The 17,489-nt window shown below is 38.5% G+C and overlaps 1 protein-coding gene across 1 annotated transcript; it reads left to right on the forward strand.

Annotated features, from left to right (window-relative positions):
* The first annotated feature begins 325 nt into the window (after positions 1–325).
* Positions 326–817, forward strand: LOC126728325 (uncharacterized). The gene has a single exon (XM_050434170.1). The coding sequence runs from the start codon at positions 326–328 to the stop codon at positions 815–817; it is 492 nt and encodes a 163-aa protein (XP_050290127.1).
* The last annotated feature ends 16,672 nt before the right edge of the window (positions 818–17,489 follow it).

Below are 17,489 nucleotides of genomic sequence, written 5' to 3' on the forward strand. Positions count from 1 at the left end.
TGTTAATAAAGCCCAGATCTACTCAGTAAATACCCACCCACACACATCACACAATCAATCAAATTTGGGTAGTGTTGGTATCAGAGCTCTAGGTTATGATTCTGTAGATGATTAGGAATTACGATATTTTTATATGATGTGGAGGAATAGGCTTGAATTATTATTCATAGGCAAAAAGTAGTTTTGGGAGTTTGACAATTGTTAGAAGCTATATGCTTATGTGCTTAGAATATTATTATAGTAAAGGGTTTAGTACATCTTGTATATCATGACTTTCCTTGTGATCTATTTGACTCTAAGGTGTTGTTTGTTTGGTTATAGGAAAATGCCACCCCGCAATTCTACCCCTTTCAGTCTTGAACCAAAATCTGAGAGCCTTGAGGGTGTTTTAAGTGCTATCAGAAGTCTTGCTGAGGTGGTGGAGAAGCATGTTAGTACTAGTGGAACAGTTAAGCCCAAAGATGCTGAGATTGAAGGATGTACTATTGAGCAATTCAAGAAATTGGGCCCTCCTTCATTTTTGGGTAACCTTGATCCTACAAAAGCAAAATCTTGGATTATGCAAATAGAGAAATTTTTTGATGTGATTGGTTGTACTGAAGTGCAAAATGTCTCTTTTGCTTCCTTTATGTTGAAGGGGGAAGCAGAGCATTGGTGGAGATCCACCAAAAAGACCTTGCCACTTGAGGAATATGAGATATTGACTTGGAGAATTTTCCTTGAGGCCTTTTACGAAAATTATTTTCTAGAAAGTGTACAGGATGAGAAAGAAGTGGAGTTTATGGAGCTCATTCAAGGGAATAAAACGATGTTATAGTATGAGGCTAAATTTACTGAGTTGTCTCAATTTGCCCCTCACATTGTGGCAGATGATGTTAGAAAGGCTAAGAAATTTCAGAGGGGACTACGACCAAGTATTAGAACTAGGATGGCAGCCTTACGATTGAAGTCATATTCTGAGGTTGTGGAGACTACAAAGGTTGCTGAGAAGGAGTGTGAAGACTATCAAAGGATTAGGAGTCAGAATAACAAAAGGCCTAAAACTGAAGAGTTTCATAGTGGTAATAAACACAATAAGCCATTTAAGAAGAAGACTACAACAAAACCAGAGACTAAAATGGTGCAACAGGTAATAGAGGTTTGTCAGAAGTATGGTAAAAAGCATAAGGGTGTTTGCTATCATGAAAGCGGGGCTTGTTTTAAGTGTGGTCAAATGGGTCATCGTATCAAAGATTGCCCAGCCATGAAGAATGAGTTGGTGGCTAAGCCTACTGAAGTGAAGCAAAGGCCAAAAGTCCAAGAACACGTGTTTGCTATTACTAAGTAAGATGCTAAGGCATCCAAGTCAATTGTAACAGGTACCATTCCCATATTTTCTCATACTGCACGAGTTCTTATCGATCCTAGTTCTACTCATTCCTTTGTATCTTTTGCTTATATGAAATATGCTAATTATGTGCCTGAATTGTTGGACTTTGAACTTTCTGCTTCTACTTCTTTGGGTGAAGCTATGGTTGCTGAGTTTATATGTAAGTCTTGTGTGATTAAGATTGGAGGAAATGAGTTGTTGGCTGATTTGATTCTCTTAGAAATTCAAGAATTTGTTGTAATATTAGGCATGGATTGGTTAGTAGCTTATCATGCTAATGTTGACTGTTACAAGAAGGAAGTGGTGTTTTGTGTTCTAGGTCGACCTGAATTTGTATTTCATGGGTCAAGAGAGAGCCTCATACCTAATGTTATTTCTGTCATTCATGCTAATAAGTTACTTAGAAAAGGTTGTAAAGGCTATCTTGCATATGTGGTGGATAATCAGAAGGAAGGGATTAAGATTGATGACATTCCTATTGTCAGGGACTTTGTTGATGTATTTCCTGGGGATCTCCTTGGGTTACCATTTGATAGGGAGATAGAATTTGCCATTGACTTAGTGCAAGGACTTGCACCTATTTCTATGGCACCATATCACATGGCACCTGTAGAGTTGAAGGAGCTTAAATTGCAATTGCAAGAGCTTTTAGAAAAGGGATTTATTCGACCCAGTGTATCTCCTTAGGGTGCTCCTGTTCTTTTTGTAAAGAAAAAGTATGGGTCTATGAGATTATGCATTGACTATAGGTAGTTGAATAAGGTCACTGTGAGGAACAAATATCCTTTACCTAGATTTGATAATTTGTTTGATCAATTACAAGGTGCTAAAGTCTTTTCGAAGATTGACCTTAGATCAGGTTATCATCAACTCAAGGTTAAGCAAGAGGATATACCTAAGATTGCCTTTCGTACTCGTTACAGACACTATGAGTTCTTGGTGATGCCGTTTGGATTAACTAATACCCCTACTACCTTCATGGATTTAATGAATCGTATGTTCAAGCCTTATTTGGATCGGTTCGTTATTGTTTTTATTGATGATATTTTAGTATATTCAAAAACTCAGGAGGAGCACATAGAACATTTGAGGATGGTGTTGCAGGTCTTGAGGGAGCAAAAATTATATACCAAGTTTAAGAAGTGTGAGTTTTGGTTAGATGAAGTAATTTTTTTGGGGCATGTAATACCTAAGGATGCATTTTTGTGGATCTAAAAAGTGGAAGTTGTGGTAAATTGGCCTAGACCAAAAAATGTATCTGAAGTTCGTAGTTTCTTAGATCTTGTGAGTTACTATAGGAGGTTTGTTGAAGGTTTTTCACTTATAGAAGGTCCCTTGACTAGGTTGACCCAAAAGAATGCTAAATTCTTGTGGAAAGATGAATATGAAAAGAGCTTCCAAGAATTGAAAGACTGGATGGTGTCTGCTCCAGTTTTGACATTGCCAACGGGTTTAGGAGGTTTTGTAATTTATAGTGATGCTTCACAAAAAGGTCTTGATTGTGTGCTTATGTAGCATGGAAAGGTGATAGCATATGCTTTTAGGCAACTAAAAAGGTATGAACATAATTACCCTACTCATGACTTGGAGTTAGCAGTAGTGGTCTTTGCATTGAAGATATGGAGGCACTACTTATATGGTGAGACGTGTGAGATCAACACTGACCATGAAAGTTTGAAATATTTGTTCTCTCAAAAAGAATTGAATATGTGGCAAAGGAGTTGGATTGAGTTGTTGAAAGACTATGATTGTAAAATATATTATCACCTAGGCAAAGCAAATGTGGTGGCTGATGCCTTGAGTAGAAAATCCTCTTATAGGATGGCAAGTATAATTTTGAGGAAAAGATTTTTTTTGAAGAGTTGAAGGAGACTAATGTGGAGCTCAAATTTAATAAGTCAAGGGTACTTCTTGCTCACTTTCGAGTACAGCCTACCCTAGTTGAAAAGGTGAAGATTGCTCAAGGATTTGATCCTAGTTTGGTAAAGATTATGGAAAAGGTAAAGGAAGGTAATTAAGCTGAGTTTGAAACTCATGGTGATGGTGTTTTACGATTTAGAAATCGATTATGTGTTCCCAATAATGTTAAATTAAAAAGGAAAATTATGGAGGAGGCTCATAAATCTACATACACTATTCACCCAGGTAGCACCAAAATGTATCGAGATCTCAGCGAAGTGTATTAGTGGAATAATATGAAAAGAGCGATTGCAGATTTTGTATCCCGGTGTTTAATTTTTCAGCAAGTTAAAGTTGAACATCAAAGGCCTGTTGGATTACTTTATCCTCTTAGTATTCCGAAGTGGAAGTGGGAACACATCTCCATGGACTTTGTGACTGGATTGCCTAAGTCAGTTAAGGGTCATGTTGCAATATGGGTAATAGTGGATAGATTGACCAAGTCTTCCCATTTTCTACCAATCAAGACTACGTTTTCATTGGATAGATTGGCTTAATTATATGTTATGGAAATAGTGAGATTGTGTAACGTTGAATTAAATCAACCATCTTGTTGGCTTTATTCTACGCCAAGTTTGCTTGTAATTTAGCAATTAGTAACCCTACATTTAGGTAGGAATTATGTAAGGGTAGTGTGTGAGAGAGTGTGAAGAAATGCTCAAGATTGTGCAGTGAAGCAGGGACTCATGGCTGGATCTTGCGGGTGGCTTGTAGCTTGCAAGTCGATAGAAGATGCACATGAGTGAAGCATACAGAGAAGCTGAACCATCATGACAGCTATAGAACTACAGGACAAAAAGTCCAGACAGGCCATTTAGTTAGCTCGAGGCTTGGACTCATGACTTAGTCAAGTTGTGATGCCAAGTCGCCAGTCCACTTTGTTATGGAAAAACTGACTCTTCGCATTCCTTTCTCACTCCAGTATAAATACTTCTTATACCCACGTAATATTGAGAGTGTCCAGAGAGAATTTTGAGAGAGAAACCCTAGAGAAAAACAAGATTGACTCATCCACAATCTTCATATAGCGACTCTTCAAATTCCTCAACTCTCACCCTCTCTATTGTTACATCCTTGAGAGGTTCTTTAACCAAATCCTTTTCTCACCATACCCATATCCGTGAGAAGACTATTTGGTGCTTTGGGAAGCAGTTCAGAAGGAACCAATTCATATTGGTCGATGCTATGCGTTATAGCGGAATCTGGTAAGCTAAAGAAGAAATAGGTTTGGCGTAACCTCGTTTGAGTAGGAGCTTGAAGGGCTTAGGTACACTGGGTAGATTAGGCTTGGAGGGTCTTCTGCTGTTTATGTATCCCAATTATATTCTTCAGTGGATTATTTACTGCTTGGAGGGTGGCGGAGAGGTTTTACGCCAAGGGCTTCAATTTCCTCTTCGATAACACATCGTTGTGTTGTCATTGTGTTTGCATCTCTCTTCTCTTAATCTTTGCCATTTAATTTAAGCTGTGGATGTGATTTTATTTGGTTTAGATTGTTTATCAATTCTGTTATATGCTTATGTTCATATTCCGCACATTAATTTTCTGATAATAAGCTTGAATTGATAATTTGGAAATCGGGGGCCTAAACGTTTGAAAGTTCAAAAATGTGTATAAACACCCTTGAACGTTTAGACCCCTAATTTACAAATTAACCAATTCAAGCTTTATGTCAAACAACTAGTGTGCGGAAAATAAATATAAGCTATAATATGGAATTGGATAAACTATCTAAGCTAAATTAAAATCACAACCCACAGCAGATAATAAAAAGGCAAAGATAAAAGGGAAGGAAGATGCAAACACAAAGACAACACTCGATGTGTTATCAAAGAGGAAACCGAAGCTCTAGGCGTAAAACCTCTCCGCCGCCCTCCAAGCGGTAAACAATTCACTAGAAAATGTAGTTGGGATACAAGGATAGCAATAGACCCTCCAAGCCTAATCTACCCAGTGCACCTAAGTCCTCCAAGCTTCTTGCTCCAACGAGGTTGCGTTGAACCTTTTTTCTTTCTAGCTTCCCGGATTCCGCTACTAGACCATAGCATCAACGAATGTAGATTGGTTCCTTCTTAACTGCTTCCTAGCAAACCAAACAACCCTCTCACAGTGATGAGTATGGTGAGAACAAGGTTTTGGTAAAATGCCTCTCAAGGATTTGACAATGGAGAGGAAGAGAGTTGAGGAATTTGAAGAGACTTTAATGTATAGATTGTTGGTGAATCAATCTTGTTTTTCTTTAGGGTTTCTCTCTCAAAATTCTCTCTAGGAGCTCTCTTACATTTGTAGGTATAAGGGGTATTTATACTGGAGTGAGAGAGGAATGTGAAACGTTAGGTTTTACAAAACAGGGGTGGCTCGCGGCTTGACTAAGTCGCGAGATCCAGTCGCGAGATAACGGTATGCCCAGTTGTCCTGTAGTGCTCCAGCTAGCATGACTGTTCACCTTCTGGCAAACTTGGCATGTGTGCTGCGTTTGGCGGCTTGAAACCGCGAGCTACCCGCGAGAGCAAGCCGCGAGTCTCTGTTTTCTTACACACTCTTGAGCAATCAACACTCTATCTCACTCACTACCCTTACAACAAACCCACCTAAATACAGGGTTATTAAATGCTGAAATACAAACAAATTTGGCACGAAATAAAGCCAATAAAATGGTTGATTAAATTCAACCTTACAATCTCCCCCTTTGGCTATTCCGTGACAAAACCCTAAAACAGACTCTAGACTTAACATGTGAGTTGGGAACAGTTGAACAAAACTCACTCACACCTAACTCTAGAAGCTGTGTAGCACTTGAATCATAAGATCATGAAACTCCTGAAATACAACAATACACCATGACCATTGTATGTAGAAAAGCATGAAATGCATATGAAACAAGCTAAAGGTGATCAAGCAAAGATGAAGTGAAGAATCAAATCATGGCTTGATCAACCAAGTGAACATCACAAGGTAGAGTTCATAATGCTCATTCACACTTGGAATGAACACTTGAACATACAAGTTAACAAGAACAAAGCAAGATACTTGTATGCCCAACACTCAACCAATGCATAATACACTAAGTATATGCATCTAGGAACAATCCTACAAGGGCACAAGAGTGACAGTACTTAAAACAAAATGCAAGACATTTAGATTAAAGTATTGATTTCAACATAGCATAAAAGGCTGCAATAAGCAAGGTACAAACCATAAAGCCTACAAATTATGCATAAAAACACTAACCCCAAAAGCTTACATAAGCACATGGGTACAAACACAATATAAAACACAATATATCCTGAATAATATCAACAATGTATATAAAAGATTAAACCAAGATTATAAGTTATGAGTTAGAAACAAGAATACACCAAAAACATAAGCATATATAAACACTGTCTCTGATTTTGACAACTCCCCCTCAACACATTACTCCCCCTTAAGAGCTGCTTTTCTGCTTCTCATCAACAAACTTATCAACAACAGAAAGAACATCTCCCCCTTTTTGACCGGAATGGCCAAAGGGTCACTGTCCATGCTGGGTGGTGAAGCTGTCAAGTTTTGCAGACAAAATATCAATCTGGTCCTGCATGGCTCTCATCCTCTCAGAGTGCTCAGTCTAGACTCCTCTGATCCCATCAAGTCGTTCCAGAATGACTTGAAAAGCATCTGGAGGTGTATTTGAAGAAGTGGATGCTCTAGACCTTTTGCCACTCCTCCTAGGTGTTGAGGTTGATGCAAGCCCTGCTGCCTCTGCCTCAGTCTCCATAGGGACACCCTCTCCTTCCTCACCTTCATCTTCTTCACCTGGAAGCCGAACACTTATCCTTTTGCAGGTAAGCCTGTTAATTGCAGAGGGTGTGGACATGGGACTGATGTCTTGAGGGATTGGAACACCCTTCTTTCTAAATATCCTTATCAGCAAACTAGGAAAGATCAGTTTTGACCTAGAAGTTGTTCTAGTCTCATCCACAATGGTGTCATATATGTGGGAACTGATGTCAATGAATGTCTTTTCTTTGAGATCCATCATAAATATTGCTCTTGCACAGTTGATTGTAGTCAACTTCTTTATAGGATATAGGTTAAACATCATGATTATTGTTAAACACCTCATGTCCACTGGAAAAGCTGTGGTATTCAGACATTTCCCTTCTCTCTGTCCACCTATCCTTTGTTGAACAGTTTCAATAGACACAATCCTGTCTTTGTAATTGACAAACTCCTGATCTTCTAATCCTTCAAGCCCTACCACATCATCAATGTCATGTGCATCCAAAGTGAATTCTTTACCTCTAACCCAGCAGCTTAAATCATCCTCCCTTATCACAACATTTGAATAAAACTCCCTAATTAGGGGTTCACACACTACAGGGAGATCACTCAGAAGCTTTTCCCATCCTCTCCCTTCAAAACAGCTGGGGATAAAAGTGTTCCTTAAATCCTCCAAATCTACAAATCTTTCTTGAATAATTCTTGCTTTCAAGAAGAAGTCCTTGTATCTCTCAAAGTGAGAAACAGACCTGAACAAATTATGGTCCATTTTCATTCTCTCATCTGCCTTCTTTGCAGGTGTTTTCTTCTTTGGGGATGAAGGTGCCATCTGTGAGCAATCAGAAAAGGCCACAACAACATAGAACAATATATGTGTAGAACTAATCAGTACCATGTAATTAACAAAGAAATTGCATCCACACAGATGAACTTGAACACTTAAACATTATGCTACTTAGATCAACCACATGGATGAACAAGCCTAAAAGAGGAAACACAAAAACAACAGGGAGAATGCAGGGGAGAATTAAAGACATATATATGACAATGAGACAAAGAATGTGATGAGAATGACATGACTCATAAACAGTATAGTAAAACTCACAGATGCTCCCAATAAATGCACACTATAGAACCGGCATATTCAGCACAGTGAACCACACATTCAAAATGGGAGCATTATGAAACAATATAACAACATAAGATCAGACTAAATGAGTTACCAAAAAAAACAAACCCTAGTGTAGCACATGATGAAGAACAAAACCAACACCAAAATTAAGCTCAAACTAAATCAATAGTTTTCACAAACTAAGCATGGACAAAGAGTAATTGACGAAACACAAACCCATCTCAAAATCATAAACAAATGCGAACAATCCAGAGGGAAAACCACAAAATCAAGTAAAATAGAGTTCAAGAAAGAAAACCCATACCTGTTACTTGAAGATTTTGAACTGAGATGAAGCAACAATGGAGTTTGAAAGTGGGTGCACGGAGTGTTTGAGAAAGAGACAGTTAAGGAAGAAGATGAACAGTCACAAAAGTTCGAGGGAAAAACTGAAAAAGATTTAAAAACTGCCCCTATTTTTGCCAAACACGCGTTTTTCACGACTTAAGTGAGTCGCCACCAAGTCGCCAGTTCAAGCCGCCAAAACACTCAAAGACAAAAATTTGAAAAAATTTTCTAAGTTTTTTTCGCGACTGGAAGGTCTACCCGTGAGAGAGTCGCGAAAATCTCTGAGTAACCCTCGCGACTGGACCTTCCACTCGCGAACAAGTCGCCAAAAGTGACCCGCGAGCACGCGACTTGACTAACCCGCGACTGAGTCGCCAAAACAGGGCAAAACTGAATTTCTGAAATTTTCAAATTTTGAGAACAAAATACTTTCCAAAAACACCTAAAACATTCAAAAATCTTTTTGTGCTTGAATTAACAAAGATTGAGCATGTGAAAACACATTTCATCAAGTACAATCACACAAATGATTATGGCATTTATCAAACATAAACTTGTGTGTTGTGTGTGGATATCAACAATGAGATAATCCTTAGTCTAATGTGAATGTTCAATGATCAATTCAACCAAGGCATACACAATTAACACTAGATCATGTGACCTATCTCAATTATAGAAATATGTATATATGACCTCCCACAAAACTTGATAACATATCTTGGAGTTTTACATTTGACTCCACTTCCAAACATAACATTTGATCTTTTTGATTCTTTTTGAGACAATCACCTCTCATTGTGAGAGTGATATTAGATATTTTCACCTTGATGAGATAGCCTTTGGCTTTTTGAATAAACATTCACTTGAATTTTAGGTCGCTTACCCTTTTTCCTAGTCAAATACTAGAATGTGCGACAGGCTTTTGCAGCTCAATATCTCTTTTCATTTGGAGATTTACATTTGATGAGCTCTTTTTAGCAAAAAAATAAAGAGTGAGAAGATATATAGACACAAGTCTATGCATGTCTCAAGATCAACAAAACCATTCACTAATCATTCATGACAAGTTTGAAGATCTATTTACAACAATCACATAGATTTCAAGATTTCTCCCACAGTGATATGAGTGCAATGAAATAAGCTATGCTCGAAAATGCACAAAGCCATTAGCACAAAGGTACAAGGCAAAACAAGTTTTTAAAAAAAAACTCAACAATGTCAATCAAACTTTTTGATTTTCTGATTTTTATGTAATTTTTGGATTTTTGACACAAGAAGAAACGGATTGATCAAAAACAAAAGAAAACCAAGAGAATACACAAATAAACAAACACACAACCAACAACATAAACAACAAGCAATCAATCAACCATTGTCACAAAGTATAGGAAGTATTAATGCATGGACATGTTGTAATGCTTATGCATGAGTACCCTTTTTCACCCACACGTCACTTGCGTTTGGGGTGATTTCCTTATAGGATTGGGTACGGGAGTTAGGGCTTTCAAACCTTCTTGAGAAGCTTTCCAAGTAGTTGGTGAATGCACCAATCATCTTCATCACGCTCATCATTCTAGGATCATCATTTTGATCTCTTGATTGTTCACCTGCCCAATTTCTTCTATCATTTCTAGGTCCTCGTGACCTTTGAGGAGTTGCACTATTCTTTGCTCTCAGTTTTTGGCAATTTGGTCGAGTATGCCCTTAAAGTCCGCAATGATGACACACATAAGTTGATCTAGGACCTCTTTGTGGTCGTGGACGAGACTTGGCACGAGATTCAAACCTGCCCACAGATTGATTACAGGAATTCAACAACCGTTCGTTCCCCACATTTCTCTTCTCCTCTATCTTAGGCTTTTCAGCAGTAGGACCGACATCAGATGATTCTTTGGCCTTTATAAACTTCACTTCTTTAGTGACATTTCCAGATGAGCTACTTCCTCCGGTATATCCCAATCTGGATTTGTCTGAAAAGCACTTTTGCGATGAAATAACATCATCTAGTTTCTTGGTGGTGACCCTCTCAATTTTGGCATTTGCTTGCACAACCTCTTGCTCAAGAAATCTCACTTTTGTGTAAGATTCTGACAACTCACCATTCAGTGTTTCTATCTCACATTTGGCCTTCCTATATTGGATTAGGAGACTTCTATAATCCTCCTCTGCCTTCTTCATTTTTCTCACAGCTGCCCTGGCCACCCTTGTGTACTCACCCGACTTCTCCAGGAGTGAGTTATAATTCTCTTGAAGGTTGGCTGTGCTTTCATCTTCTTCAGCATCTGATTCTTCAACAATTCCCATTGATTCTTCATCACTATGTTCTCCAAGGTCTCGTACAAGCAGATTCAACTCGTCTGAAGACTCAACATGAGCAATAGTCATAAAAGCTGAGTAGTTTCCGTCTCCATCACAGCTTTCTTCAAATTCTAAATCGGATGAGTTCGAGTCACTTAGTGTCGTGGCATACACTTTGCCTTTCGATTTCAAATAATTCGGACATTCTTTCTTAAAGTGTCCATGCCCGTTACATTCGAAACAAGTGACACCATGTAAGGGTTGGGATTCTTTTCCATCTTTCTTTTTGAATTCCCTTTTCTCCCTTCCAGAACTTTGGAATTTTCCTTTATCACCAAATTTGCCATTATTTTTGAATTTCAAGAATTTCCTGAAATTTTTCACAAGGTAAGCAACATCTTTGTCAACCACATCTTCTCCCGATGAGTCATGATCCTCCACCTTCTCACTAATGGTCTTAAGAGCAAGGGATTTACTCTTTCGTTGATTGGGCAGCGACATCTCATAGGTCTGAAGGGAACCAACCAGCTCCTGGACTTTGATGTCATCAAGGTCCTTGCTCTCTTCAATCGCTGTCACTTTAGCACGAAAACTTTTCGGCAATGATCGAAGGATCTTCCTTACAATTTTAGAGTCTTCCGTTTTCTCTCCCAAATTGAACTTGCTGACAATCACTTCATTCAGCTTGCTATAGAAAGAGTCAAAGGACTCATCCTCACTCATTTTTAACTCCTCAAACCGAGTGGTTAGCATCTACAGCTTGGTATCTTTTACCTTCTTCGTAAGTGGTCTCCAATATCTCCCATGCTTCTTTAGCAACGGTAATGTGAGAGATCCTATGAAATTCATCTGGTGACACACCACAGAAAATAGTATTGAGTGCTTTACTATTAGCATTAGATGCAGCAAGTGCTGCCTTATCCCATATGGATTTGGCTTCCTCAGGCCTGGTCCAACCTATCTCAACAACATCCCAAGCAAATTCTTCAATAGAACACAGAAAAGCTCTCATGCGAACCTTCCAAAAAGCATAAATACTACCATCAAAATATGGAGGAGCATTTAGGGATTGAGACCGATCCATCTCAAAAGGGGAGTCAAGGATCACACAATGGTAATGAAACAACTAGAGGTGTACCTGCTCTGATACCAATTGAAAGTTCAAAAATGTGTATAAACACCCTTGAATGTTTAGACCTCCAATTTACAAATTAACCAATTCAAGCTTTATGTCAAACAACTAGTGTCCGGAAAATGAACATAAGCTATAATATGGAATTGGATAAACTATCTAAGCTAAATTAAAATCACAACCCATAGCAGATAATAAAAAGGCAAAGATAAAAGGGAAGGAAGATGCAAACACAAAGACAACACGTAATGTGTTATCGAAGAGGAAACCGAAGCCCTCGGCGTAAAACCTCTCCGCCGCCCTCCAAGCGGTAAACAATCCACTAGAAAATGTAGTTGGGATACAAGGATAGCAATAGACCCTCCAAGCCTAATCTACCCAGTGCACCTAAGTCCTCCAAGCTTCTTGCTCCAACGAGGTTGCGTTGAACCTTTTTTCTTTCTAGCTTCCCGGATTCCGCTACTAGACCATAGCATCAACGAATGTAGATTGGTTCCTTCTTAACTGCTTCCCAGCAAACCAAACAACCCTCTCACAGTGATGAGTATGGTGAGAATAAGGTTTTGATAAAATGTCTCTCAAGGATTTGACAATGGAGAAGAAGAGAGTTGAGGAATTTGAAGAGACTCTAATGTATAGATTGTTGGTGAATCAATCTTTTTTTTCTTTAGGGTTTCTCTCTCAAAATTCTCTCTGGAAGCTCTCTCACATTTGTGGGTATAAGGGGTATTTATACTAGAGTGAGAGAGGAATGTGAAACGTCAGGTTTTACAAAACAGGGGTGGCTCGCGGCTTGACTAAGTCGCGAGATCCAGTCGCGAGATAACGATATGCCCAGTTGTCCTGTTTTGTCCTGTAGTGCTCCAGCTAGCATGACTGTTCACCTTCTGGCACACTTGGCACGTGTGCTGCGTTTGGCGGCTTGAAGCCGTGAGCTACCCGCGAGAGCAAGCCGCGAGTCTCTGTTTTCTTGCACACTCTTGAGCAATCAACATTCTATCTCACTCACTACCCTTACAACAAACCCACCTAAATATAGGGTTACTAAATGCTGAAATACAAGCAAATTTGGCACGGAATAAAGCCAATAAAATGGTTGATTAAATTCAACCTTACAACGTTCATAGTGTTTTATAAACATATTGAACATTCAATTGGTATTAGAGCGGGTATACTTATATTGGTTTTATTACCTTGGTGTGATCCTTAACCCCATATTGAGATGGACTGGTCTCAATCTCTAAATGCTCCACCATATTTTGATGGTAGCAATTATGTCTTTTGGAAGGTGCGGATGAGAGCATTTTTGTGCTTTATAAATGAGGCTGTTTGGGATGCAGTTGAAATAGGTTGGACAAGGCCGGAGGCAGCCAAATCCACATGGGATAAGGTAGCCCTCGCGGTGTCAAATGCTAATAGCAAAGCGCTTAATGCTATTTTTTGTGGTGTGTCACCAGATGAGTTCCATCGGATTTCTCACATTACCATTGCCAAGGAGGGTTGGTAAATATTGGAAACCACTTATGAGGGAATGAAGAAAGCAAAAGACATGAAGCTACAGTTGCTAACCACTTGATTTGAGGAGCTTAGAATAAGTAAGGATGAGTCCTTTGACTATTTTTATAGTAAGCTGAATGAAGTGGTCATCAGCAAGTTTAATTTGGGAGAGAAAATGGAGGATTCCAAGGTAGTAAGGAAAATTCTTCGTTCATTGCTGGAGAGCTTTCGTGCAAAGGTGGCTGCAATTAAGGAGAGCAAGGACCTTGATGAAATCAAATTCCAAGAGATGATAGGTTCTCTCCAAAAATATGAGCTTTCATTGCCAAACCAAAGAAAGAGCAAATCACTTAATCTTAAGACAATAAATGAAATGGTAGAAGCTCACGGCTCATTGGATGAGGATGTAATCAAAAAGCATGTTGTCTACCTTGCAAAGAATCTCCGCAAATTTCTAAGTTCAAGAACAGTGGGAAATTTGATGATAAAGGAAAATTCATGAGTTCTGGAAAGGAGAAGAGGGACTTCAAAAGGAGAGAAGGGAAGGAGTCCTAATCTAATCAAGGAGTCACTTGTTTTGAATGTAATGGGCATGGCTATTTCAAAAAGGAATGCCCCAATTATTTAAGATCGAAGGGCAAGGCGTATACCACCACTCTTAGTGACTTAGATTCCTCCACCTTTAATTCGGAGGATAGCTGTGATGAAGAAGGAAATTTCTTAGCATTTATGATTATTGCTCATGTTGAGTCTTCAGAGGACTTGAATTTTCTTGTGCAAGAACTTGGGGAGTATAGTGATGAGGAATCCATGGGAATTGTAGAAGAATCAGATGTTGAAGAAGATGAAGATACAACTGGTCTTTAAGAGAATTATAACTCACTCCTTGAGAAGTCAGGCGAATATGCAAGGGCGGCCAAGGCAGCTGTGAAAAAGATGAAGAAAGTAGAGGAGGACTATCGAAGTCTCCTAGTGAGATACAAGAAGGCCAAGTGTGAGATTGAGACGCTAAATGGTGAGCTAACTGAAGCTTACACCAAGGTGAAATTCGTTGAACTTGAGGTGGTTCAAGCAAATGCCAAGGTAGAGGGAGTATCCATAAAAAGGCTTAATGATGTCCTCTCTCATCAAAAACCCTTCTCCCACAAAACCGAATTAGGATACACTGGAGAAAGTAGTTCAGCTGTGAATATCTCCAAAGAAGTGAAGTTTATGAAGGCCAAAGAGCCGGTTGTAGTTGGCCTTACCATGGAGAAGGCAAAGGTTGAGAAGAAAAAGATTGTAGCTGACCAAAGGGTGCAGAATAAACCCCATAACCAATTAGTGGTCAGGTCTGAAGCCAAAGCAAAATCACTTCCACGATCACAAAGACGTCCTAGAACCAACCATGTGTGTCATCACTGTGGACTTCAAGGACACACCCAACCTAATTGTCATAAGCTTAGAGCATTGAAGAATGCAAGTGATCAAAGGTCAAGAGGACCAAGAAATGACAAGAGGACTTGGGTTGTTAAGTCATCAAGAGGTCGAAATGATGATCCCGATGTGATGGACGTGATGAAGATGATCGGTGCGTTCACCACTTGCTTGGAAAGCTTCACAAGAAGGTTTGAAAGCCCTAACTTTCATACCCAATCCTATAGGGATATCACCCCAAACACACGTGACGTGTGGATGAAGAAGGGTACTCATGCATAAGCATTACAATATGTCCATGCATTAATACTTCATATGTTGCGTGACTATGCTTGGTTGTGTGCTTTTTGCTAGTTTGAATTGAAAAATTGTTTGTTTGTCTGCATTTGTTTTAACTATTTTTAAATTATTTTTTTTTATCAATCTTTTCTTGTTTTTGTGTCAAAAATCCAAAAACACATAAAAAGTAGAAAATCAAAAAGTTTGATCGACTTTGTTGAGTTTTGTCTCATAGCATGTTTTGCTTTGTACCTTTGTACTAATGGCCTTGTGCATTTACGAGCGTAGCTTGCTCCCTATGCACTGATATCATTGTGGGAGAACTCTTGACATCTATGTGACTGTTGTAAATAGATCTTCAAACTTGTCATGAATGATTAGTCAATGGTTTTGTTGATCTTGAGAAATGCATAGACTTGTGCCTATATATCTTCCCACTCATTTATTTTATTGTTTTTGCTTAAAGAGCTCACCAAATGTAAATCTCCAAATGAAAAGAGATATTAAGCTGCAAAAGCTTGTCGCACATACTAGTATTTGACTAGGAAAAAGAGAAAGCGAAGTAAAATTAAATGTATGATGCCCAAAAAGCCAAAGGCTAACTCATCAAATGGAAATATAAAAATTTCAAGCATCGATCTCATATTGAGATGTATTGATTCAAAAAGATCAAATGATATGATGCATATGGAGCCAAATGAAAAGCTTCACAAGTTATGTAATCAAGTTATGTGGGAGGTCATATATGCATATTTCTATAATTGAGATGGGTCACATTATCTAGTGCTAATTGTCTATGTCTTGGTTGAATTGATCATTGAAACTTCACAATAGACTAAGGACTATCTCATTTTTGATGCCCACACACTTCACATAAGTTTATGTTCAATGAATGCCATATTCATTTATGTGATTGTACTTGACTAAATGTGTTTTCACATGCTCAATCTTTGTTGATCGAACATAAAAAGATTTTTGAGTGTTTTAGCTATTTTTGGAAAGTATTTTGTTTTTGCAAAAATTGTCAAATTCTTCAAAAACAGTGCTTCCCTGTTCTGGCGACTTAGTCGTAGGTTGGTCCAATCGCATGCCCCAGTCGCGAGCATATACATAGATTTTTTGTGACTCACTGGCGGGTCAATGCCCCAGTCGTGAAAAATACTTAGAATATTTTTCAAAATTTGGGTTTTTAAGGTATCTCGCGGCTCAGTTGGCGACTTGTTCACTGGTGGAAGGTCTAGTTGCGAGAGGTACTCAAAGATTTTCGCGGCTTCCTTCGTGACACCCTCACGGGTAGAACTTCTAGTCATGAAAAACACTTCGAAAATTTTTCAAAATTTTGGTCTTAAGTGTTCTGGCGACTGGCCCTGGCAACTTGCTTGCGACTTAAACCCAGTCGCGAAAATCGCGTGTTTTGCTCTTTAAGGACAGTTTTTAAATCGAACATTTTGTGACCTTTCATTATCTTCCTCACCTAAAACTCTCTCAAACTCACCATGTCACTCTTGAAAAACTTCCATTTTTGCATCTGTTCAACCTCAAATCTTCAAGAAAAAGGTATGGATTTTCTCTTTCTCACTACATATTTCATGTTTTGAGCTTTATTTTCTTGAATCTGTGAGGTGTGGTTTTGATTTGTGATATCTGTAGATTCAGATATGGGTTGGGTTCATGTTTGTTAAGTTTGGGTGTTTGGGTTTGGTTGATCTTGTTTCTAGGTTGCTAAATATGGTTTTTATCATGTTTTAATTTCATTGTTTGAGTTTGTAAACTAATCTGTGTTGGTTGGTTAATCTCATACCCATGATAATATTTCTCATTTTCTTATGCTATTTGTTTGGGTTTACTATGATATACTCTGTTTGTGAGTATGATTGGTTCAAAATGGTTGAGCTTAAATGGTTGGGTTATTTTTCTATTTCTATTGACTATTGATATCATGTGTGTTGCATCTGCTTTGAGGATATTGTTTGCTCTGTGTTGGTTTGAACATCTCATACTCATTAAGATATGTGTCATAGACATAGGCTTTCTTCTGGATGAATGTGGTATACACTACTTCAATATAGATGATTATTGCTTGTTGAAGTCTGTGCTTGGGAATGTGCTCTAGAGTGTTCTTGTTTGAATTGTTGTGCTCACTGTCACAATGTGTTATGCATAAGTTTTGGTGATAGGTTGTTCTATCCTTTTCTGATTTGAGCTATCTCTTTCAATGTCAAAATCTCAACTGAATATGGACTGAATGGTGGTAGAGTTCTATGTTCTTTTCAGTGATACTAACTTGTTACTAATGTTTGAATTTCCATCTATTGTGC

Source organism: Quercus robur, chromosome 5, assembly GCF_932294415.1.
Source record: "Quercus robur chromosome 5, dhQueRobu3.1, whole genome shotgun sequence".
Taxonomy (NCBI): Eukaryota; Viridiplantae; Streptophyta; class Magnoliopsida; order Fagales; family Fagaceae; genus Quercus; species Quercus robur.